An 18,498-nucleotide genomic window follows, 5' to 3' on the forward strand; every position below is an offset into this window, starting at 1 on the left:
GAAAGGAGGAAGAAAATCTGTCGGCCTCGGTGAGGAAAACTACTGAAGAGATAACTCAGGGGGCTCTTGGGGGAAGACTTAGGGAGAAGATCCCAGAACTTACCCTAAGACCGTGGAAGGAGTGGGGGAGTGTCTTTGCAGGACCTGGTTTTGGGGTCACCAGGCAGTAACGGTTACTGCATAGGCGTTGTCATTGAGCCAGAACCATTTAACCCGCCCTGGGTGGCTGGAGAGCAGGCTTAAGACACCCCACAACTCTGAGTCTCAGAATGGTTAGGAGGGCCCGAGGCTGCAGACAAGAGGAGGAGGGGCACGTGAGGGCTGGGTCCCTGCCTCCCCCCACCCTCCGCTGTCACTCATTACCCCAACAGTCGCCCAGGGGGCGGGCTCCGGAGAGGTGGGGTTGGGGGGAGGGTAATCTTGGCAGGCGCCTGCTGCATGGCGTAGGTAGGGACTGTTGAGGGGGGCGGACGCCGGGGGGTTGAACACGAGTGGGAAGGGGAGAGAGACACGAGGAGGGGGAGGGGACCGGGAACCATTTGAATGAGAGGAGGGGATCACGGGTAGAGTGGGCTCCAGGAGGTAGGGCGGGCGCGGGTGTTGACGAGGGGCCAGACTCGAGCCAGGTAAGGGAAGCAGGTGCGTAGATTTGTTTTTTGTGGGTTAGTGTACTCGGCCCTTTGGTGGAAAAGGGGGTGCCTCCTTCCCTAGGGGCAGGCTTCCAAGCTCCGGAGGCTAGCTTTTCCTCAACTAACGGGGCCCCGGGCGGGGGCTCGAGCTCCATCTCCAGTGCCGACGTTCCACTCCGCAATTTCCAGGCGTCCGTTGGGCTGGGAGTCTCGCGCCGGGGGCCGGCGCTGTCTCGCGAGCCCCCTCCTTGAGCCAGCCAATGGGGTTGGTTGCTGACGCCGCCCGCCCGCCTGGTGCATAGCGCTGGGCTCCGTGAGCGGCGCTGCCATTTAAAGGGGCCGCGACCCCTGTCCCGGCTGCTAGGGAGGGAGGTGGAGAAGGAGCGCGGGGCCGTCGCTGACTGCAGTTCTAGGCTTGTAGCGGTTACACTAACCCTGCCGCAGGTAGGGGTCGGGCCTGACTAAGCCGAACCGAACCTGCAGGCAAGAGCTCGCAGTAGCCGGGAGGGGGGTCTGAAGAGAGACCGTAGCTCCAAAATGTCTTCCTGTAAATGCCTGCGGTGGGGGGTGGGCAACAGGAGAAGAAGGACCAGGGGAGCTATAGGAAAGGGGGACTGGGCTTGAGGAAGTGGGCGACCCTGAAAGGTAACTGGGGGGAGGGGTTAGGAAAGGCAGTTGGGGGGGCGGGGAAGGGGCTGAGGGACGACTAGGCAACGCGGGGAGGGGGGGTGGGGCCAGACAGGGTGGGTAAAGACTGGGGAACTGGGGGGCTCTAGGGGAGAGGGGAGGGGAGATAGAAACTGAGACCGCGGGGGCGGGAAAGGCTCCTGGTGGCTACGGCCCTGGGAGACTCTAAGGGGGCGTTCAGCCGGAGTTGAGCGGGGGGAGTGAAAGGTGAAGGGGGAGGGGAACTGGGAGTTGAAATGGGGTGGCGGGGGCTAGGCGGGCGGGTGGAGCGCCTGAAGAGTGGGGGTACAGGGCCAAGGCGGGGAACGCTTCTTCCCACAGGGGGCGCTGTACTGGGGGGAGGAGTGGTCATTCGCACTAAAACCTGTGGTAATGCTTGTCGATAGTGGTGGGGGCGGTTCAAGAGAAATCCAAGTGGATGGTGGGGTGTGTCCCAGAGCCTATATAAGAAGGAATTCTGGCGAAGACCACCTCTTCTGCCCCCTTTTCTACCCTTAATCTACAGCCCACATCCAGTCATCCTCATGGATCCCAGTGATTTCCCCAGTCCGTTTGACCCATTGACCCTGCCAGAGAAGCCCTTGGCTGGAGACCTTCCAGTAGACATGGAATTTGGAGAGGATCTACTGGAATCTCAGACTGCCCCAACTCGAGGATGGGCCCCCCCTGGCCCTTCTCCATCCTCGGGAGCCCTGGACCTGCTTGATAACCCTGCTGGCCTGGAAAAAGACCCTGGAGTCCTGGATGGAGCCACTGAGCTGCTGGGGCTGGGAGGGCTGCTCTATAAAGCCCCTTCTCCCCCAGAGGTGGACCATGGTCCTGAGGGGACCCTTGCATGGGATACAAGCGATCAGACCCTAGAGCCTGGACCAGGGGGCAGGACCCCTGAGGTGGTGCCACCTGACCCAGGGGCTGGGGCAAATCCCTCTTCACCTGAGGGGCTACTAGAGCCTTTGGCTCCAGATTCTCCAATAACTCTGCAATCCCCACATATTGAAGAGGAGGAGACCACCTCCATAGCTACAGGGAGAAGGGGCTCCCCTGGGCAGGAGGAGGAGCTTCCCCAAGGGCAACCACAGAGCCCAAATGGCCCCCCCAGCCCTTCAGTGGGAGAGACTCTGGGGGATGGAATCAACAGTTCTCAGACCAAACCTGGGAGCCCTAGCCCCCCTGCACACCCTTCCTTGCCAGGTAGGTTGCCTGATCAGCTGGAAAATCAAGGCTGGGGGATGGTAAGGAGGTGGCTGTGTGTTTGGGGAAGAAGTGGGGTTGGAGAGTAGGGATGTGTATGGAGGAGTTAGGGGTTTGGAAAGGAGGAATGGAGATGTGGTGAAGAAGATGAAGGAAAGTAGGGAGGGAGACGCTCTGGAGGAAAAATAGGGGCAAGATTTCAGGGGGTGGGTTGAGAAGGCTGAATTTTGTGGGAGAGAGTCCCTTTTTCTTCTCCCGATGGGCTTTTGGTACCAGGGTCCTGCTTCCTTCAGGACTTGGGGAGGACACCAGGCTTCTTGGTTCTAAGATCTTTCTGTTTTGTTCTAGATGAGAGTGGGGTTTCTGGGTTTGATGAATGATGCCAGGTTCTGGAGCCAAGTGCAGAGTGCTTTCAGAGGAATGGTAGACATGCAGGGCCTAGGATTGTGTCTCTGATAGAGACTTAAGAGGCTTGCATTTCTTCCCAGTTCTACCTAGCACTGTGCCTCTCCCAGGTTGTGACCAGGGTCTTAGGGCTTATATAACTACCTGAGTCCAGGGGAACCTCCCCATACATTATTGCTTCCTTTTCCCCTTGCTACCTTTGGGTGGTTGCATTTGTTTTTGTTGATAAACTATGAATTCTTGAAAGGGATGTTACCTATATTTCCTTAACTCCCAACCATTGGGATAGAAAGCTGGTGGGAAGGTAGGATTGTTTTTTCATGGAGAATAGCTGCAGCCCGCCCCCCCCCCCCCCCCCCCCCCACTTAGTGCAGAGCTCGAGGTAACCCTGAGAGGGGCCTCAAGAAGCCACAGGCACGTGAGTTTTCCCTTTCAGTTTTGAGTAAGTTCTTCCCCAGGAATGGAGGCGGGGGTTGAGCCGGGGAGGGGGTGGTGAGGGCAGGCTCAAGAATTAGGCTGCTTTCTGCTTCCTTTGCAGGAGATGGCCTGACTGGGAAGGCGAGTGAGAAGCCGCCTGAGAGGGTGAGGGGGGAGGGGATTGGAAGGAGTCTGGTTCCCCCTATAGCTCTGGGAAGGGCAGACCCTTCATTTTCCCTCCCAGATGTTGTTCTGTGGAGAGTGTGTGTGAGGAGAGTTAGGAGGAGGGAGGGAGCACTTGTGTCTATTGCTTCTTAAGGAGAAAGTCCAGCCTCCTTTTCTCCCCTACTCCTAAGGGCTGGGCCCAGGGTCCCTACTCTCTCTTCCCCCTCCCATCTCTGTACACCCCCCAAACCCTGTACTAGTGCAGCTGGCCCTTTAGCCTGCCCTTGGTGTCAGCTTTCCTCCCTCCCCATGTTTCCAAGGTGCAGAAGAGAAGCGAGCGCGTTAGAAGAGTAGAGCCTCCAAAACCTGAGGTTGTGGATTCCACTGAGAGCAGTGAGTAGGACTTGAAGTGTGACCGGGTGGGATGTAGCCGGAATGGATCTCCCAGCTCCTGTGGTGCTGTGCACCATGCAGAATGTGAAGCGCCTATCTCTGCCCTGGATTGGCATGGGAACCTGGGGCAGTGGGGGAAATTGAAAACAAGAGCAGTGAGAATGGAGTTTCCTGTTTCAGCTCTGCCATCCCTGTCCCCGAATCTTCTCACTTGGATCCCTACCTTCCCCTCCCTAGGACATTGCAGAGTAACTAAGGGATGGTGACACCAGTAGCTTGAGATTCCCGTGTAATAGGGGCAGAGTGGAAAGCCAAGAACCATGGGGATTGGGGATCCCAGGATCAGCTGAACTACCTGCAGGTCAGGTGATGGCTGGAGGCCTGGTCCCTTAGCCTTTTCTCCCCACGCACCCCCCCCCTCCCCTGCCCAGTTCCAGTGTCAGATGAGGATTCTGATGCCATGGTAGATGACCCAAACGATGAGGACTTCGTGCCATTCCGGCCCCGGCGCTCTCCTCGCATGTCTCTACGCTCAAGCGTGGCACAGAGAGCCGGACGCTCTTCAGTAGGCACCAAGATGACGTGTGCCCACTGCCGGACACCGCTGCAGAAGGGCCAGACGGCCTACCAGCGCAAGGGGCTGCCGCAGCTCTTCTGCTCTTCATCCTGCCTCACCACTTTCTCCAAGAAGCCCTCTGGCAAAAAGACCTGCACCTTCTGCAAGAAGTACGTGAGGGTCTGGGGCTCTGGGGAGAGCAGGGATCAGGCCGGGAGTAAAGGGTGAGACAGATTCTGTTGGCAAGACCCTAGCACCATATGGGATAGAGCAATTCACTAATAGGAAGGGTGTCTGAGAATGTTTTTGATTCTGTGGTCATTGATCCCAGAGGAGGAAGGTGGAGGCTCGTGAAATGAGGGGGTGGTATCAACTAAATGTACAAACCTGTTCCCACCTCCAGGGAGATCTGGAACACCAAGGACTCAGTTGTGGCGCAGACCGGTTCGGGAGGCTCCTTCCATGAGTTCTGCACATCCGTCTGTCTCTCCCTGTATGAGGCCCAGCAGCAGCGCCCAATTCCCCAGTCTGGGGATCCTGCTGATGCCACTCGCTGCAGCATATGCCAGAAGACTGGAGAGGTGAGGAAGCTGGATGGGGGCTGACTTGCAGAGCCTGGCCAGCCCTGAGCCACCCCTGCAATCCTGGGGCTGCAGGGGCCAGGCCCTGTGGATGAGGGATGTGGGGAGGGGGAAGCAGCCATTGTGAGGGAGTGGATTCAAGGCTAGAGCTTCTCCAGGATTGTGTGCGGCTGGCCGTCCTTGCCTCCCAGGACCTCAGCATCAAGTCGACATCCTGATGTGCAGGTTGGGGGGTCCCTGGGCCCACTGTCTGCTGTAAAGGTCTAGGGTGAAGTGGGGTGGGCCATCCTTGCACCAGGGTGGGTGGTGGTGGCCAGGCCCCAGCTCAGGGTGTGTGTGTGTGTGTGTGTGGCAGGTCCTGCATGAGGTCAGCAATGGCAGCGTGGTGCACCGGCTCTGCAGCGATTCTTGCTTCTCCAAATTCCGGGCCAACAAGGGACTGAAAACCAACTGTTGTGACCAGTGCGGGGCTTACATCTACGCCAAGACTGGGAGCCCTGGCCCCGAGCTCCTCTTCCACGAGGGCCAACAAAAGCGGTTCTGCAACACAACCTGCTTGGGGGCATACAAGAAGGTGGGGCCGAGGGAGTAGTGCATTAGAGGGCTGTGGAAGGGGGTGCGGTCCTTGGGTGAGAAATAAAGGTGCCTGACGGGTCGAGGGCTGGGAGAAATAAAACAAATAAAGGGGGTTTCAATTGTATCTGTTATGTTTTATTTTTGAAGCTGGCTGGTGGACACACAGGTGTTTGTTATCTCATCATCTATACTTTTTTTGTATGCCTGAAATATCTCATGTTTTAAAAATTTTAAAAATAAAAGTGAAGGGACAAATCCAGCCTCAGCCTCTCCTTCCCCATCCTCACAGAAAAACACACGGGTGTACCCATGTGTCTGGTGCAAGACCCTGTGTAAGAACTTTGAGATGCTATCCCATGTGGACCGTAATGGCAAGACCAGCTTGTTCTGTTCCCTGTGCTGTACCACTTCTTACAAAGCGAAGCAGGCAGGGCTCACTGGTAGGTGCAAAGCCCTCTTCTCTGAGACCCCTGCTGGCCTTCCTTCTACCTCCCATACTCCTTCTATGGTAACCCCTGCTGCCCAACTTCGGCCCCAACCACACTCTCCCATGGATTTCCTGTTCCATCTCTGCACTGCCTTACACCTGCTGTGTGTTCTCTCTTTCTCTCTCTCTTTCTCTTCCTCTCCTTCTCTCTCTCTCTCCTTTTCTCTCTGTGCCCCAGGCCCTCCCCGACCCTGCAGCTTCTGCCGCCGCAGCCTCTCTGACCCCTGTTACTACAACAAGGTTGATCGCACAGTCTACCAATTCTGCAGCCCCAGCTGCTGGACCAAGTTCCAGGTACTCCAGACCCTGGACGAGGGATAATGGGTGTGGCAATAGAGAGGGTATGAGATCTGGGGTAGGTAGGCCTGGGCAGAGCAAAGAGCAAGCCTGACTTCCCCTCCCTCCGCCAGCCCACTGCACACATCTTGCCCCTCCCTTGTTTGTCTTCCTTCCCTCCAGCGCACGAGCCCTGAGGGGGGCATTCACCTGAGCTGTCACTACTGCCACAGCCTCTTCAGTGGCAAGCCTGAGGTCTTGGACTGGCAGGTAAGATCCCCACCCCCACCCATATTTTGCTACATGACCAGACGTCTGTCTGAAGGGGTCCTTCCACTTGGCTCTCGCTGGGTCCAGATGTCGCAGCCCTGTTCCCCCACCCCATGCCCCATCCTAGGACCAGGTGTTCCAGTTCTGCTGTCGTGATTGCTGTGAGGACTTTAAGCGCCTCCGGGGTGTGGTGTCCCAGTGTGAGCATTGCCGGCAGGAGAAACTCCTGCATGAGAAGCTCCGATTCAGTGGGGTGGAGAAGAGCTTCTGCAGCGAAGGTAAGGAGATGGGGAAGGGCCAGAGAGTCCTGTACCTTGCAACTGGGAAGAACAGCAGATTAAGTAAGGTAGGCTTGCAGGGTGGTCCGTTCTGCTTAGGACACTCTGGAGGCTGTTAGACGTTTCGGGTGCACTGCCTTGAGAAAGTTGGGTCTCATGGCCACATGGAGATCTCACGTCTCTGGACTCTTCTCTGTTGCCCCCTTTCCAGGCTGTGTGCTGCTATACAAACAGGACTTCACTAAGAAGCTGGGATTATGCTGTATCACTTGTACCTATTGCTCCCAGACCTGCCAGCGCGGAGTCACTGAGCAGCTGGATGGCAGCACCTGGGACTTCTGCAGCGAGGACTGTAAGAGCAAGTACCTGCTGTGGTACTGCAAGGTAAGGGGGGCTGCATGTCACAAAGGAAGGCAAGGGCAGCGAGGAGCACGGGCTGTTGTGCCACCATCAGGCTGTGGGTCCATCTCCAGGGAGGGGATTCCGACTAGCCCAGCTTCTGTAGAGTGGCATGGATTATCCCAGGGCAAAGGACCCAGCACATTTTAGGGAGGCAGGTCTGACCACTTTGTCAACACCCTCAGGCTGCCCGGTGCCATGCCTGTAAGCGCCAGGGGAAGCTGCTGGAGACCATCCACTGGCGTGGGCAGATCCGTCATTTCTGCAACCAACAGTGTCTGCTGCGCTTCTACAGCCAGCAGAACCAACCCAACCTGGATACCCAGAGTGGGCCTGAGAGCCTCCTGAACAGTGAGTCCTGGGCAGGGGGCACAGTCTGTTAGAACTGGCCTGGACTCCTCTGACCCTGGGCCCAGCCACTTTCTTCTTCCTCTCCTGCTTTCACCTCATCCCTGGCCAGAGCTCCTGTTTCTGTGTTGTTTTTTAGCTTCTGAACTGTGCAGGTACTAGAGAAGTCTCATTTAAAGGTTCTGAGAGCTTTAAAAAAGGGGTTCTGAGAGTTAGAGCCTACTGATTTTCTATAAGGGATATATTGTAAGGAATGGGTACCTGCCCTGGTAGAGTGGGGCATATAGGGGTTGTGGTTAGTTTTCAGAGAGAAGGAAATGTCAACACAAGCTCAACGTAAACATCTTTAGGGAGAATGAAGACTATTGTCATTTCTAGAATATCACCATGGACCCTCCACACTCCAGGGGTACTAAACTCCTGATGGCCATTTAATGGAAGGTCTCAAATTATGGGTTATCGGGGAAGCAATGTTTTTAATCCTTCTTGGAAGCCAGGAGCAAAGAATCTTTTTGGCCACTATTGCTGGGACCTGGAGAAGATTAGAGCTGGGGTGGAGTGAAGGGAAAATTCTAGACTTACCATTCACATTCAGAGTTCTCTTAACAAAGCCCTCCTGGAGCAGGGGTGAGGAAAACAGAGAGCTAGTGCCTCAGATGAGAGCATTCATTTGTTTTGATCTACAGGTCAGTCTTCTGAGGCAAAGCCCCAGACACCCTCTCAAACCAAAGTGGAGAACAGAAACACCATAAAGACCCTACAGGAAAATGGAAATCTGGGCAAGGTCAAGGCAAGAGCCAAGGGGGAAGATGGTCTCAAAGGGGTTACCGTAGCAGTGGTACTCATGTTCCTTTGTGTTTGCAGATCCCTGTGAAGACCCGACCAGCCCCCGCTGCTCCTACTCCTCCACCACCACCGCCGCCACCCCCAGCAGCACCCCGCAAAAACAAAGCTGCCATGTGTAAACCACTGATGCAGAATCGGGGGGTCTCCTGCAAGGTGGAGATGAAGTCCAAAGGGAGTCAGACAGGTGAGTGAGGGTACCAAGGCACCACAGGCTGTATTTCATGGTCTTAGGCCTCCTCCTGTGCCTGGGAGCTGGACAAGGGAGTTTCTTAGATGGCTAAAGTGTCCTGCATATTGTCTTGGAATCCCAGGGTCATTTGTCAACATTTGTTTCAAGGGCAGCTTTGTGATACTGAGCACATGTTAGAGCTTTTAGGGGTGATGAACAAATATCAGTTCCTGGGGTGGATGTGACTCATCTGCCAGGGTTTCTGAGAAGACCCCTTTCCTGTCAACAGAAGAGTGGAAGCCACAGGTGATTGTGCTGCCCATCCCAGTGCCCATCTTTGTGCCAGTGCCTATGCATCTGTACTGCCAGAAAGTCCCGGTGCCTTTCTCAATGCCTATCCCGGTGAGTGTTCCTGCCTTTCCTGCTGGGGGCCTCTTTCACTTTTCCAGGCTGGAGGCCACCACCCCCACTCCCTCCCTCTCACTAGCCGTTCATCTCATGTACTAGTGTGGTTCTTGGCATTTAGTTGGGATTCATGCCTCCAGGTGCCTGTGCCCATGTTCCTGCCCACTACCTTGGAGAGCACAGACAAGATTGTGGAGACCATTGAGGAGCTGAAGGTGAAGATCCCGTCCAACCCCTTGGAGGCCGATATCCTGGCTATGGCAGAGATGATCGCAGAGGCCGAGGAGTTAGACAAGGCCTCATCTGACCTTTGTGGTATGCCATGGGCAGCGGTGGTGAGGGAGACGGTGCTGCTGGTCTGTGTCTGCCTAAGGGGGTGGAGAATGGTGATCTTGTTGCCTGGTGGGATTGGGGAACAGTTGGGATCAGCCCCTGAAAGCCTTTTGGGGGCGCCAAGGGGGAGCTGCAGAGACTGAGCCAACCTCCCTGCCACCCAGATCTTGTGAGCAACCAGAGTGCAGAGGGACTTCTGGAAGATTGTGACCTGTTTGGGCCAGCTCGGGATGATGTCCTGGCCATGGCCGTCAAGATGGCCAATGTGTTGGATGAGCCTGGACAAGACTTGGAGGCAGACTTCCCCAAGAGTGAGTAGGATTCAGGGTGTGCCCACTGCATATAGTAGCATGTGTACTGTCAGGAAAGAAGTGTTGCTTGTGACCCCAAGAATGACCCTAAACAGAAGACTCTCACAGAGAGCAGTGCCAGAGATATCAGGACACTTTCCTACACTTGACTCTTGTTTTTTTTTTTTTTTTCTTTTTGTAGTTGTTATAAAACACATAACATAAAATTTACCAACTTAACCATGTTTAAGTTTATAATTCAGTAGTGTTAGGAATGTTCTCAATGTTGTGAATTTTGTGTGTACATGCCTGTGAACACGTTCTTTGTGTATAGCTTTGTCCTGTTGACTACAATGAAGGTGTCTGGGAGGCTCATCTCAAGTCAAGTGGACAAGTAGTGGGAGTGAGGTGGGAGGACTACAGGGTTGAGGTCTTAAAAAATCGATTTCTTCTTCCTTTCCCCTCTAGATCCTTTGGACATTAACCCCAGTGTGGACTTCCTCTTTGATTGTGGCCTGGTAGGGCCTGAGGACGTGTCTACTGAGCAAGACCTTCCCCGAGCCATGAGGAAGGTGAGGACTGGAGCTGCTATATCCACAGAAGAGGGATGGAGGCATGAAGGGTAGTGGGGTGGGTGTGGGGCTTTCATAGCCAAATCAGAAGCCTTAGTTTCCCCTTCCCTAGCCTCCTTTCTCTACCACTGTGTGCATTGTGTTGTGTTATTAGCTCAATCATGTCCGACTCTTTGCAACCCCATGGACTGTAGCCCACCAGGCTCCTCTGTCCTTAGAATTCTCCAGGCAAGAATACTGGAGTGGGTTGCCATTCCATTCTCCAGGGGCTGTGTACATTAAGGTACAGCCAAACTCTAGTTTCTCCCCAGTTCATCAGAGCTCATCAGAGCTGTTCCTGGGGTCCTGTGCTGTGGAAGCTGGCTGCGTTCTTACATTGGTCCCACCCCGCCCTGGTGGTGAACACTGTCCTGACTTGCTTCCACAGTGCTCCTGGCCTTACCTCTGCTACCCACTCCTTTCTCTTCCTCTCTAGGGTCAAAAGCGGCTGGTGCTTTCAGAGAGCTGTTCCCGGGACTCCATGAGCAGCCAGCCTAGTTGTACTGGACTCAACTATTCCTATGGTGTCAATGCTTGGAAGTGCTGGGTGCAGTCAAAATATGCCAATGGAGAAACCAGCAAGGGTGATGAGCTGCGCTTTGGCCGTAAGTACCAGGGGAAGGGGAGAGGGAGCAGGGCTGTGATTCAGCTGAAGGTGTCCATAGGGCATCCTGTGCAGATGTGGAGGAGTTGCAGAATAAGGGGAGATGCCATCTAGGTTTCAAGGCTGAAGGCTCTTTGTGTGATTATTGGGTTTGTTCTGGAGCTGGACATGACTAAGGGATGAAGGGGTTAATGATGGAGCTAAGGGAAATTCTCCATGTGGAGCTGTCTTAATGCCAGCTACCTCCACTGTGTATCTCTGCAGCCAAACCTATGCGTATCAAGGAGGATATTCTGGCCTGCTCAGCTGCTGAACTCAACTACGGTTTAGCCCAGTTTGTGAGAGAAATTACTCGACCCAACGGTGAACGATATGAACCTGATAGCATCTACTATCTGTGTCTTGGCATCCAACAGGTACTACTGACACGCTGCCTCACTTGTCATAACTCAGCCCAGTAGGCAGGGTCCTACCTGAAATGATTCTGTCCCACTTCCTATTCCTCACCTCATCTGCTGCCTTGAGCAGGCATCTCCTACTCCAGACAGGGCAAGAAATGACAATACTCTACCAAAATCAAAGCTGCACTCCAGGACTGTTGACCAAGGAGCAATATTCATTGCTGTCTGGGTTGCTTTGTCGTCCTCAAACCCATGCTCAGAGGGGACGGATGGGCAGAGCGGGGTCTCCTGAATGGTGGGGTAATATTTGGTTTCCATGGGGAGAAGTCAAACGTGCCTTAGCTGACAAGGGGGTCTGGGCTTGTGAAGAAGCAGCTGTGATACATCTCTTCTAAACTTTCTTCTCCTCTAGCAGGGCCTCAGCACTTGAGAGCTGTAGGTTTACCTGGGGAAAACCACTCTGGATCACTTAATCGAGCTACTGTTTCCCATGGTCTCCTAACTGTCAAGGTCGCCATGCCTGAGGCCGTTGACATCATTGTCTTTTCTCTAGGGCCCAGAGTCTAGCTGTATGTGTGTCTGTTTTTCTTTTTCCAGTACTTGTTGGAAAATAACCGAATGGTGAACATTTTCACGGACCTTTACTACCTGACTTTTGTTCAAGAACTCAACAAGTCTCTGAGTACCTGGCAGCCCACCCTCCTCCCTAACAGTAAGGGCCAGGGACTTGGCAACCCCTCTGCCCTTTGCTCTGTTCTTCCAGTGTACCACTCCGAGCCCTGGACTCTTGGGTCTGCCACTCTTCACAAAAGGGTCTGAGTACAGGAGCATGTAGTTGGGTGCCTTGGGGTTTAGAGCTAAGGGAATCAGAGCCCCTGTCCTTGAACATGAGGAGGGGATCAAGACTTAGGTCTGAAGAGCTATCTCTGGGACCAAAAAAGTGACCAGGGTTTGAGTGGTAAGTGAAGAAAGAAAGAAGTTGGACTCCTGAAGGTTTACATGAGTGAAGCTCCTAATGCAGGTGGAAACTGTGGGAAAAAAAATCCCCCCCAAACCCCACCAAAAGCCAACAAACAAATCCAGTCCTCCTGTGCAGTATAGCAAGGTGTCAGGATTTTGCACGTGGTGGTCCTTTAGTGACCAAACGAGTCTGGTGTGCTCAGTGCTTGTGAGTGGCATGTGTGGGAGTAAAGGGGATAGGTGTGGGTAGCCAGTCCCTCCTGACAGCCTCTCCCCCTTGCCTTTGCAGATACGGTGTTCTCCCGAGTAGAGGAAGAGCACCTCTGGGAGTGTAAGCAGCTGGGGGTCTACTCACCCTTTGTCCTTCTCAACACCCTCATGTTCTTCAACACTAAGTTTTTTGGGCTTCAGACAGCCGAGGAGCACATGCAGCTCTCCTTCACCAATGTGGTGCGGCAGTCCCGCAAGTGTACCACCCCTCGGGGCACTACTAAGGTGGTGAGCATCCGCTACTATGCTCCTGTCCGCCAGAGGAAAGGGCGAGGTATGATGCTGCCCCCGCCTTTGCTTTTCCTCCCCCTCTGCTTTCCCCTTCCCTGCCCCATCATACCACCAGGTTGGCCCTCTCCATTATCTCTAGCTTCCCTATCCTTCCATTCCTGGATTTCCAGAAAAAAGGAACAACACCCAGTCCTTCAGTCTGGTGGGAAGTGATTGTTGCATATAGGTCACCCAGTTGCCTGTTTCCTGCCTTTCCTCATTTCAGGGCAATTTACTTTTTAGGAGGTGTGGTGGACAGGTGGGAAGCTGTTGGGTGTGTTTGGCTGAAGGGGGAGTTGACAAGAGTGAATGACAGGCTTTCCATGGCTCTGCTGCTGGGCGTAACTGCCACAGTACCTTGGTTTCTATTCTGGCCCTTGAGTCAGTTCCCAAGGTCCCTTCTGGACCTGAGACTCTACCAGGACTAATGTGTGGTGTGCTGGAGCCATGACTGTTTATCCCAGAAAGCAGCCCCGATTTTACAGTAGGGTCTGTTTTGTCAGTTTGTCCATGTGACTTCTGAGATCACCTCTTTAGGAAATCAACTTTGGGAAGATGATAGATAGTGTTTAACAGTGAGAACCAGGGCGCCCTTCAGAGCAGCACACTGCAGAATGTTGAGTTGGTGCAGAGAGACTGACCAACTCTTCTGCCTTTATTTCTCCGTGAGCCCATTTTGTGTCCTGAGGCCTTCAACCTGTGCCCTGGACTGTGCTCTTGGAGGTCCTTTATTGAGACTGCACTTTTAATGAGTCCAGGTCATTTGCCTCCTCCACAGACACAGGTCCTGGGAAACGGAAGAGAGATGATGAAGCCCCCATCTTAGAGCAGCGTGAGAACCGCATGAATCCCCTCCGCTGCCCCGTCAAGTTCTATGAATTCTATCTCTCAAAATGGTGAGTTGGCAGGTTCACAGGAATGGCATTAGCCTGGGGACCCACGGGCTCTACTTCTTCCAGTTACTGATCTCTGTCCACCTGCCCCCCTCCCATCCCCACCATTGCAGTCCTGAAAGCCTCCGGACACGCAACGATGTGTTCTACCTGCAACCTGAGCGGTCCTGCATTGCTGAGTCACCTCTCTGGTATTCTGTGATCCCCATGGACCGCAGCATGTTGGAGAGCATGCTCAATCGCATTCTGGCTGTGCGTGAGATTTATGAGGAGCTGGGTCGTCCCGGGGAGGAAGACCTGGACTGAGCCCACATGCTTCCCATATCCATCTTCCACACAACATCTGTCCCACGGCCATGTCCCACAGGGTGACAGGCCCAGGAACCGATGCTACTCATTTTGAAGGGCCCTGACTGCCCTTTTCTACTCATCCATTCCCTGCCTTCCCTAGGAATCCCTGGCTTTTACCTTCTCCCAAACCACTTGACGACCACAAGGCCCCAGTCCTCTGTACTGAGAGACTGGTCTCCCAGTGGTGGGCAAAAACCAGCTAGGCCATTTTCTTCATGTTTCAGAGTAAACTCCTGGGGCCAAACTCTGAGTGAAGTGTTCATAGCTCTGGTGATCCTGTTGGCTTTGGGTTTCCTGACCCATCCCACATAGGTCAAGGCCCTTGTTCCTAGGTTTGGCCGAGGGAAGAACCCAGCTGCCTTCTCAACCTTGTGCCCACTCACTTCTCTACTCTCCCCTGGTCACAAACTAAAGGGTCTTGTATGAAAGATACAAAAGAAACTATGAAAGTAATGAAGAGACCATTTACCTAAAACACAGAGCTTAGGCACTCTTGCCTCCCACAAGATAATTGGTGGTTGGAAGCCCCTCACTACCTTGTTCCTCCTCCCCACCCCAGCAAGCACCAACCCTTGGTGCTGCAATTTAAAAAAATCTAAATGCTTTTTTTTCCTTCAAAGGCAGAGAATGACTCTTAAGTATGGGGAGAAGACGCCTGTCCCCTTGGTTTATGTGTTTGTCTCTCTCTGCCATCTTAGGTTGGCATGAGCCATGGTGTCAACATGCTTAGCGGCTTTCTGTAACTGCCTCCCTTTAGTTCAGTGGACAGAGTTCTGAAGGCAAAAACCACCTTCTGACTTAGGTTGGGGCTGGGTTCCCCACTCTTGTTCTTCCCCCATTGTAAGAGCCAGGCCAAGCCTGTGGGGGCCCTGAGTCATGCAGGATGGGATCTGTGGTCAAAGGATAGGTGAAGAACTGTGGGCATGGGTCCTGCCCCCACTGCCTCCATCTTTTCTCTTCCCCATCTTGCCTCTGTAGTTGCAGAAAACTCTTAGCGTCTGGCAAAGGGGGTACCTAGTTCTTTCCCTGTTGGCTTTGCTGTTCCCCAGCCTCCTTTTTGTGTTTTTATAACTGTCACCAGTTTAGCCACTGTTTAAATTGTATATATTGTTCTGAGGCACCCGGCCTGTCCCTTCAGTGAGCCATGCCCACCTTGTGTTGTAGTGAGAAGCTGTTGTCACGACTAACATTCTGTCTCTGAAATTGTTTGTTTCAAATAAAGAATTAAAATTGTCTTTTGCCTTCTCTTGGGGAGGGAGAGCAATGTTTTGAGGGGTGAAGGATATAGTGGAGCAATGCTGGACCACTTCAGATCTCTCAAGGTGTAAAGTGAGGTGTCCCACTGCAGGCTGAGAATCATTTTTATCCATCTCATTGAATGAATCCACTAGGAATATGGTCCTTGTTATAACAAGTTTACAAACACTCAGGAGAAAGATTTATGCAGCAGCTATCTATTAAGGACCTACTACGTTTAAGGACCTAGTTTCAGATTATACATTTCAAAGAAGACAGATGAACTAGACTGGGATCCTATCCCCAGCAGGTTCCCAGGCTAGACGGGGGAGAGAACAGTGAACAGTTAGCTGTGAGACTAGCAGAATGAAATACAATACCTAGTGCTATGGGAGAGCGAGGAATAAGGAATCATTTCAGGTTTACAGGGGGGTTGTGTGTAAGTTCACTGAGGGAGGTGGCAGTTGACTCAGGTCTCAGTAAGTAGGAGGGGTTGGGGACCAGCACAATCAAAGGCTGTGATTTCTGATGAGGGGGTGAGGGGATCAGATGTGCTGCTTTAGGGAGGAGATCTCCAGGACAATATGGAGGGTCGGGGGTAGGGTAGATCAGAAGGCCAGGACATCAGTGGAAGGATTGTAGCTAAAATTCTATGAGCTTCAATGGGGACAGAGAAGAAAAAGAGGATGAATTCAAAATGAGTTTCAGACATTTTGAAGGTCAAGTCTGTAGGCTATGGAAGAGAGGGAAGAATCAAACATGAAACCCACGTTTCTGGCGTTGATGACTGGAAAAGTGAGACATCTTTTTTTTTTTTTTTTTAAACAGAACAAATCCACACTTTTATTTACTTAATACAGCTTCACACAGATTCTGCGTCCAATGGCCTTAGCATGAAGTTTGCTTCAGAATTCGACACAAGCCCTGCTGCTGTTCATTAGGACGATTTACATTTCCCCAGATTCCTCTGGTTTTGTTAGGTTTTTCACCAGGAGTTGCTGTGTTATTCTTTGCTTTCAACACGTAAGCACATCTCTTGCCTACATATAGTTCAATTTCATCTTGAGCATAAAGACTTTCAATTTTAAAAAGGGCTGTGTGCTCCTTCTGGTTCCGGACACCCTGCTTATAGCAAGCAAAAAAAAAAAAAAAATGGCCTTGGACCATAGCCTTCCAGACATGTTTGTCCTTTTAGAAGTCTTTTTCCCAGCAGGCCTCCACAGGCTCCTAGATGGCTGAAACAGTGAAAGTGACACTCCTTTAACCAAGTTGGGAAACAGAGGCAGGGTTTTGTTGTTTTATCTTGGGGGTTGGTTGGTTGGTTTTTTCAGGGGAGTTAGGGTAGGAGGAGGTTGTAACAAGTTGAGGTTTTGATCACATTTGGTTTGAGACTCCATTGACATATCCATGTGGTGGGCTGTGCAACATGGCATAAAAGAAAATACCCAAACTTGAGTTTTAATCATAGTTCTGCCACTAAAACTTGGGCAAGCCTACCTTTTGAGTCTCCTCTAAAAAATGCCCTGACTTGCTCACAGAATTATTGCAAAGGTCAGATGACAAAATGGGTATGAAAGAGCAATAATGATGATGCTAGATGCTATTATATATACTAGGCAGTTGGAAATGTGAGTCTGAGGCTTAAAAGAGAGATAAAGTGTCTTACTTTGTTCTAGCTTTATTGAGATATAATTGACATATAATACTGCATAAGTTTGAGGTGTACAGTGTTGATTTGGTACACTTATATATTGCAAAATGGTTACCACCATTGCATTAGCCAAAACCTCCATCCTGTCATTTATTTACCATTTTTTTTGTGTGTATGTGTGGTGAGAAGTTTTAAGCTCTCTCATAGTAACTCTTTAATATATAATACAGTGTTGTTAACTATAGTCACCATGCTGCACATTAGATCCTCAGAACTTACTCATATTAGAACTGGAAGTATATACCCTTTGACCAACATCTCTCAATTTTTCCCCACACCCTAGCCCCTGCAGACTACCATTTTACTCTCTGCTTCTATGAGTTCAGCTTTTTTGGAGTCCACATACAAGTGATATCACACGGTATTTATCTTTCTCTATCTGACTTGTTTCACTTAGCATAATGCATGAGGTGTCAATTTAGAAGTCATCTGCAAAAGGCTCCTAGCTGAAGCTATGAGAATGGACAAGATCATTCGGGGGAAATAAGAGAAAAGGACTAAAAAAAAAAGGTACCTTAGAGAATATCTTCAATTAACCAGCAAAAGGAACTGAGAAGGAGAGACCAGACAAATAGGTGGAACCCCAAATCTGCCAGGTGCCAAAGGTAAAACCACCTGATTAAAACCTATCCTTATACCACAGGCCAGGGTGAAGCCTGTTAATTTGCTTTCTCCTTCTCTCATCCTCAGCAGGGCCCAAAGCCATGTAGCTCTCCTACCTCCTTCCCCTACTACAAGAGAGAAGGGTGTGATGTCATTTGCCCAACTAGATTTCTTCCCTGTGCCCAGCCTTGTGCTAATCACAAGTAAGATGAGTAAGAACTTATAGTCTGTTCTGAGAAGTCCCCAGTCTGATAGGACCAAGCCTGGGACAACAGTGAGCCAATTAAGGCATTTGGGGTGCAAAGTTTAAGGAGGCACTCATGGCTGGGGTCATGCAAATATAAGGTTGGCATTTGAGCCACCCTGAGAGTGACTGCCTCCTTAAGGAGGCGTTTTATACCCTAGGTGCCTTGATTGCCTCACCCTGGTCTGACCCTGGGGAAGACTCATATGTCAATAAAATAACCAAGGTAGAAAGTAATTGTTATTCATTCTGTCCCAGGAAATCAAGATGGACCACAGAGGCGATATGGCAGCTGTGTTCTCACGAAGAGTAGATAGTTTATCAGGTAGCGTAGAGGTGCAGGGATCAATGTACATAAAGGCATAGAGGTAAAAGAGATCTTGGAGTATCTTCAGGAAAGGGTCGTTGGGCTGCACAGGAGGTGGACACTGCACAGGAAAAGGGATGAGGAGTGGTGGGACGTGTTGCTGGGGGAAAAGGGATCAGGTTGTGAAAGGCATCTAATACCATGGCCTGCTAAGGTGACCAACCAGTTTTAGCAATGAAAGCCCAGCACCCTGGAAACCCCTTGGTCCAGGCAAACTGAAACAGTCATACCTTATCCTCAAAGCAGTGGAAAGTCATCAAAGGATTTTCACAAAGA

At 51.9% G+C, this 18,498-nt stretch overlaps 1 protein-coding gene across 4 annotated transcripts; it reads left to right on the forward strand.

Annotated features, from left to right (window-relative positions):
• Positions 1-15,209, forward strand: ZMYM3 (zinc finger MYM-type containing 3). 4 transcript variants are annotated; one of them, XM_052662875.1, is made up of 25 exons: positions 1-29; positions 1,822-2,507; positions 3,451-3,494; positions 3,815-3,887; positions 4,319-4,613; positions 4,847-5,024; positions 5,380-5,598; positions 5,890-6,040; positions 6,266-6,381; positions 6,547-6,633; positions 6,761-6,911; positions 7,123-7,295; positions 7,496-7,661; positions 8,345-8,442; positions 8,523-8,688; positions 8,963-9,075; positions 9,219-9,393; positions 9,576-9,722; positions 10,170-10,273; positions 10,749-10,917; positions 11,181-11,332; positions 11,915-12,029; positions 12,567-12,821; positions 13,596-13,713; positions 13,824-15,209. In XM_052662875.1, the coding sequence occupies exons 2-25, from the start codon at positions 1,841-1,843 to the stop codon at positions 14,014-14,016; spliced, it is 4,125 nt and encodes a 1,374-aa protein (XP_052518835.1). In that variant the 5' UTR covers positions 1-29; positions 1,822-1,840; the 3' UTR covers positions 14,017-15,209. The 4 variants fall into 4 exon arrangements, with proteins under 4 accessions (XP_052518835.1, XP_052518834.1, XP_052518833.1 ...); XM_052662874.1 differs by lacking the exon at positions 1-29 and adding an exon at positions 426-447; XM_052662873.1 differs by lacking the exon at positions 1-29 and adding an exon at positions 977-1,073.
• Positions 15,210-18,498: the final 3,289 nt, after the last annotated feature.

The sequence above is a fragment of the Budorcas taxicolor genome, chromosome X (assembly GCF_023091745.1).
Source record: "Budorcas taxicolor isolate Tak-1 chromosome X, Takin1.1, whole genome shotgun sequence".
In the NCBI taxonomy this organism is placed as follows: domain Eukaryota; kingdom Metazoa; phylum Chordata; class Mammalia; order Artiodactyla; family Bovidae; genus Budorcas; species Budorcas taxicolor.

Excerpts from the sequence above, each read along its gene's own strand:
- ZMYM3 (XM_052662875.1), top strand. The coding sequence starts at position 1,841 with ATGGATCCCAGTGATTTCCCCAGTCCGTTTGACCCATTGACCCTGCCA. Across the intron at positions 6,041-6,265 it reads GAAGCAGGCAGGGCTCACTG|GCCCTCCCCGACCCTGCAGC; the intron begins GTAGGTGCAAAG and ends TCTGTGCCCCAG. Across the intron at positions 12,030-12,566 it reads GCCCACCCTCCTCCCTAACA|ATACGGTGTTCTCCCGAGTA; the intron begins GTAAGGGCCAGG and ends TTGCCTTTGCAG.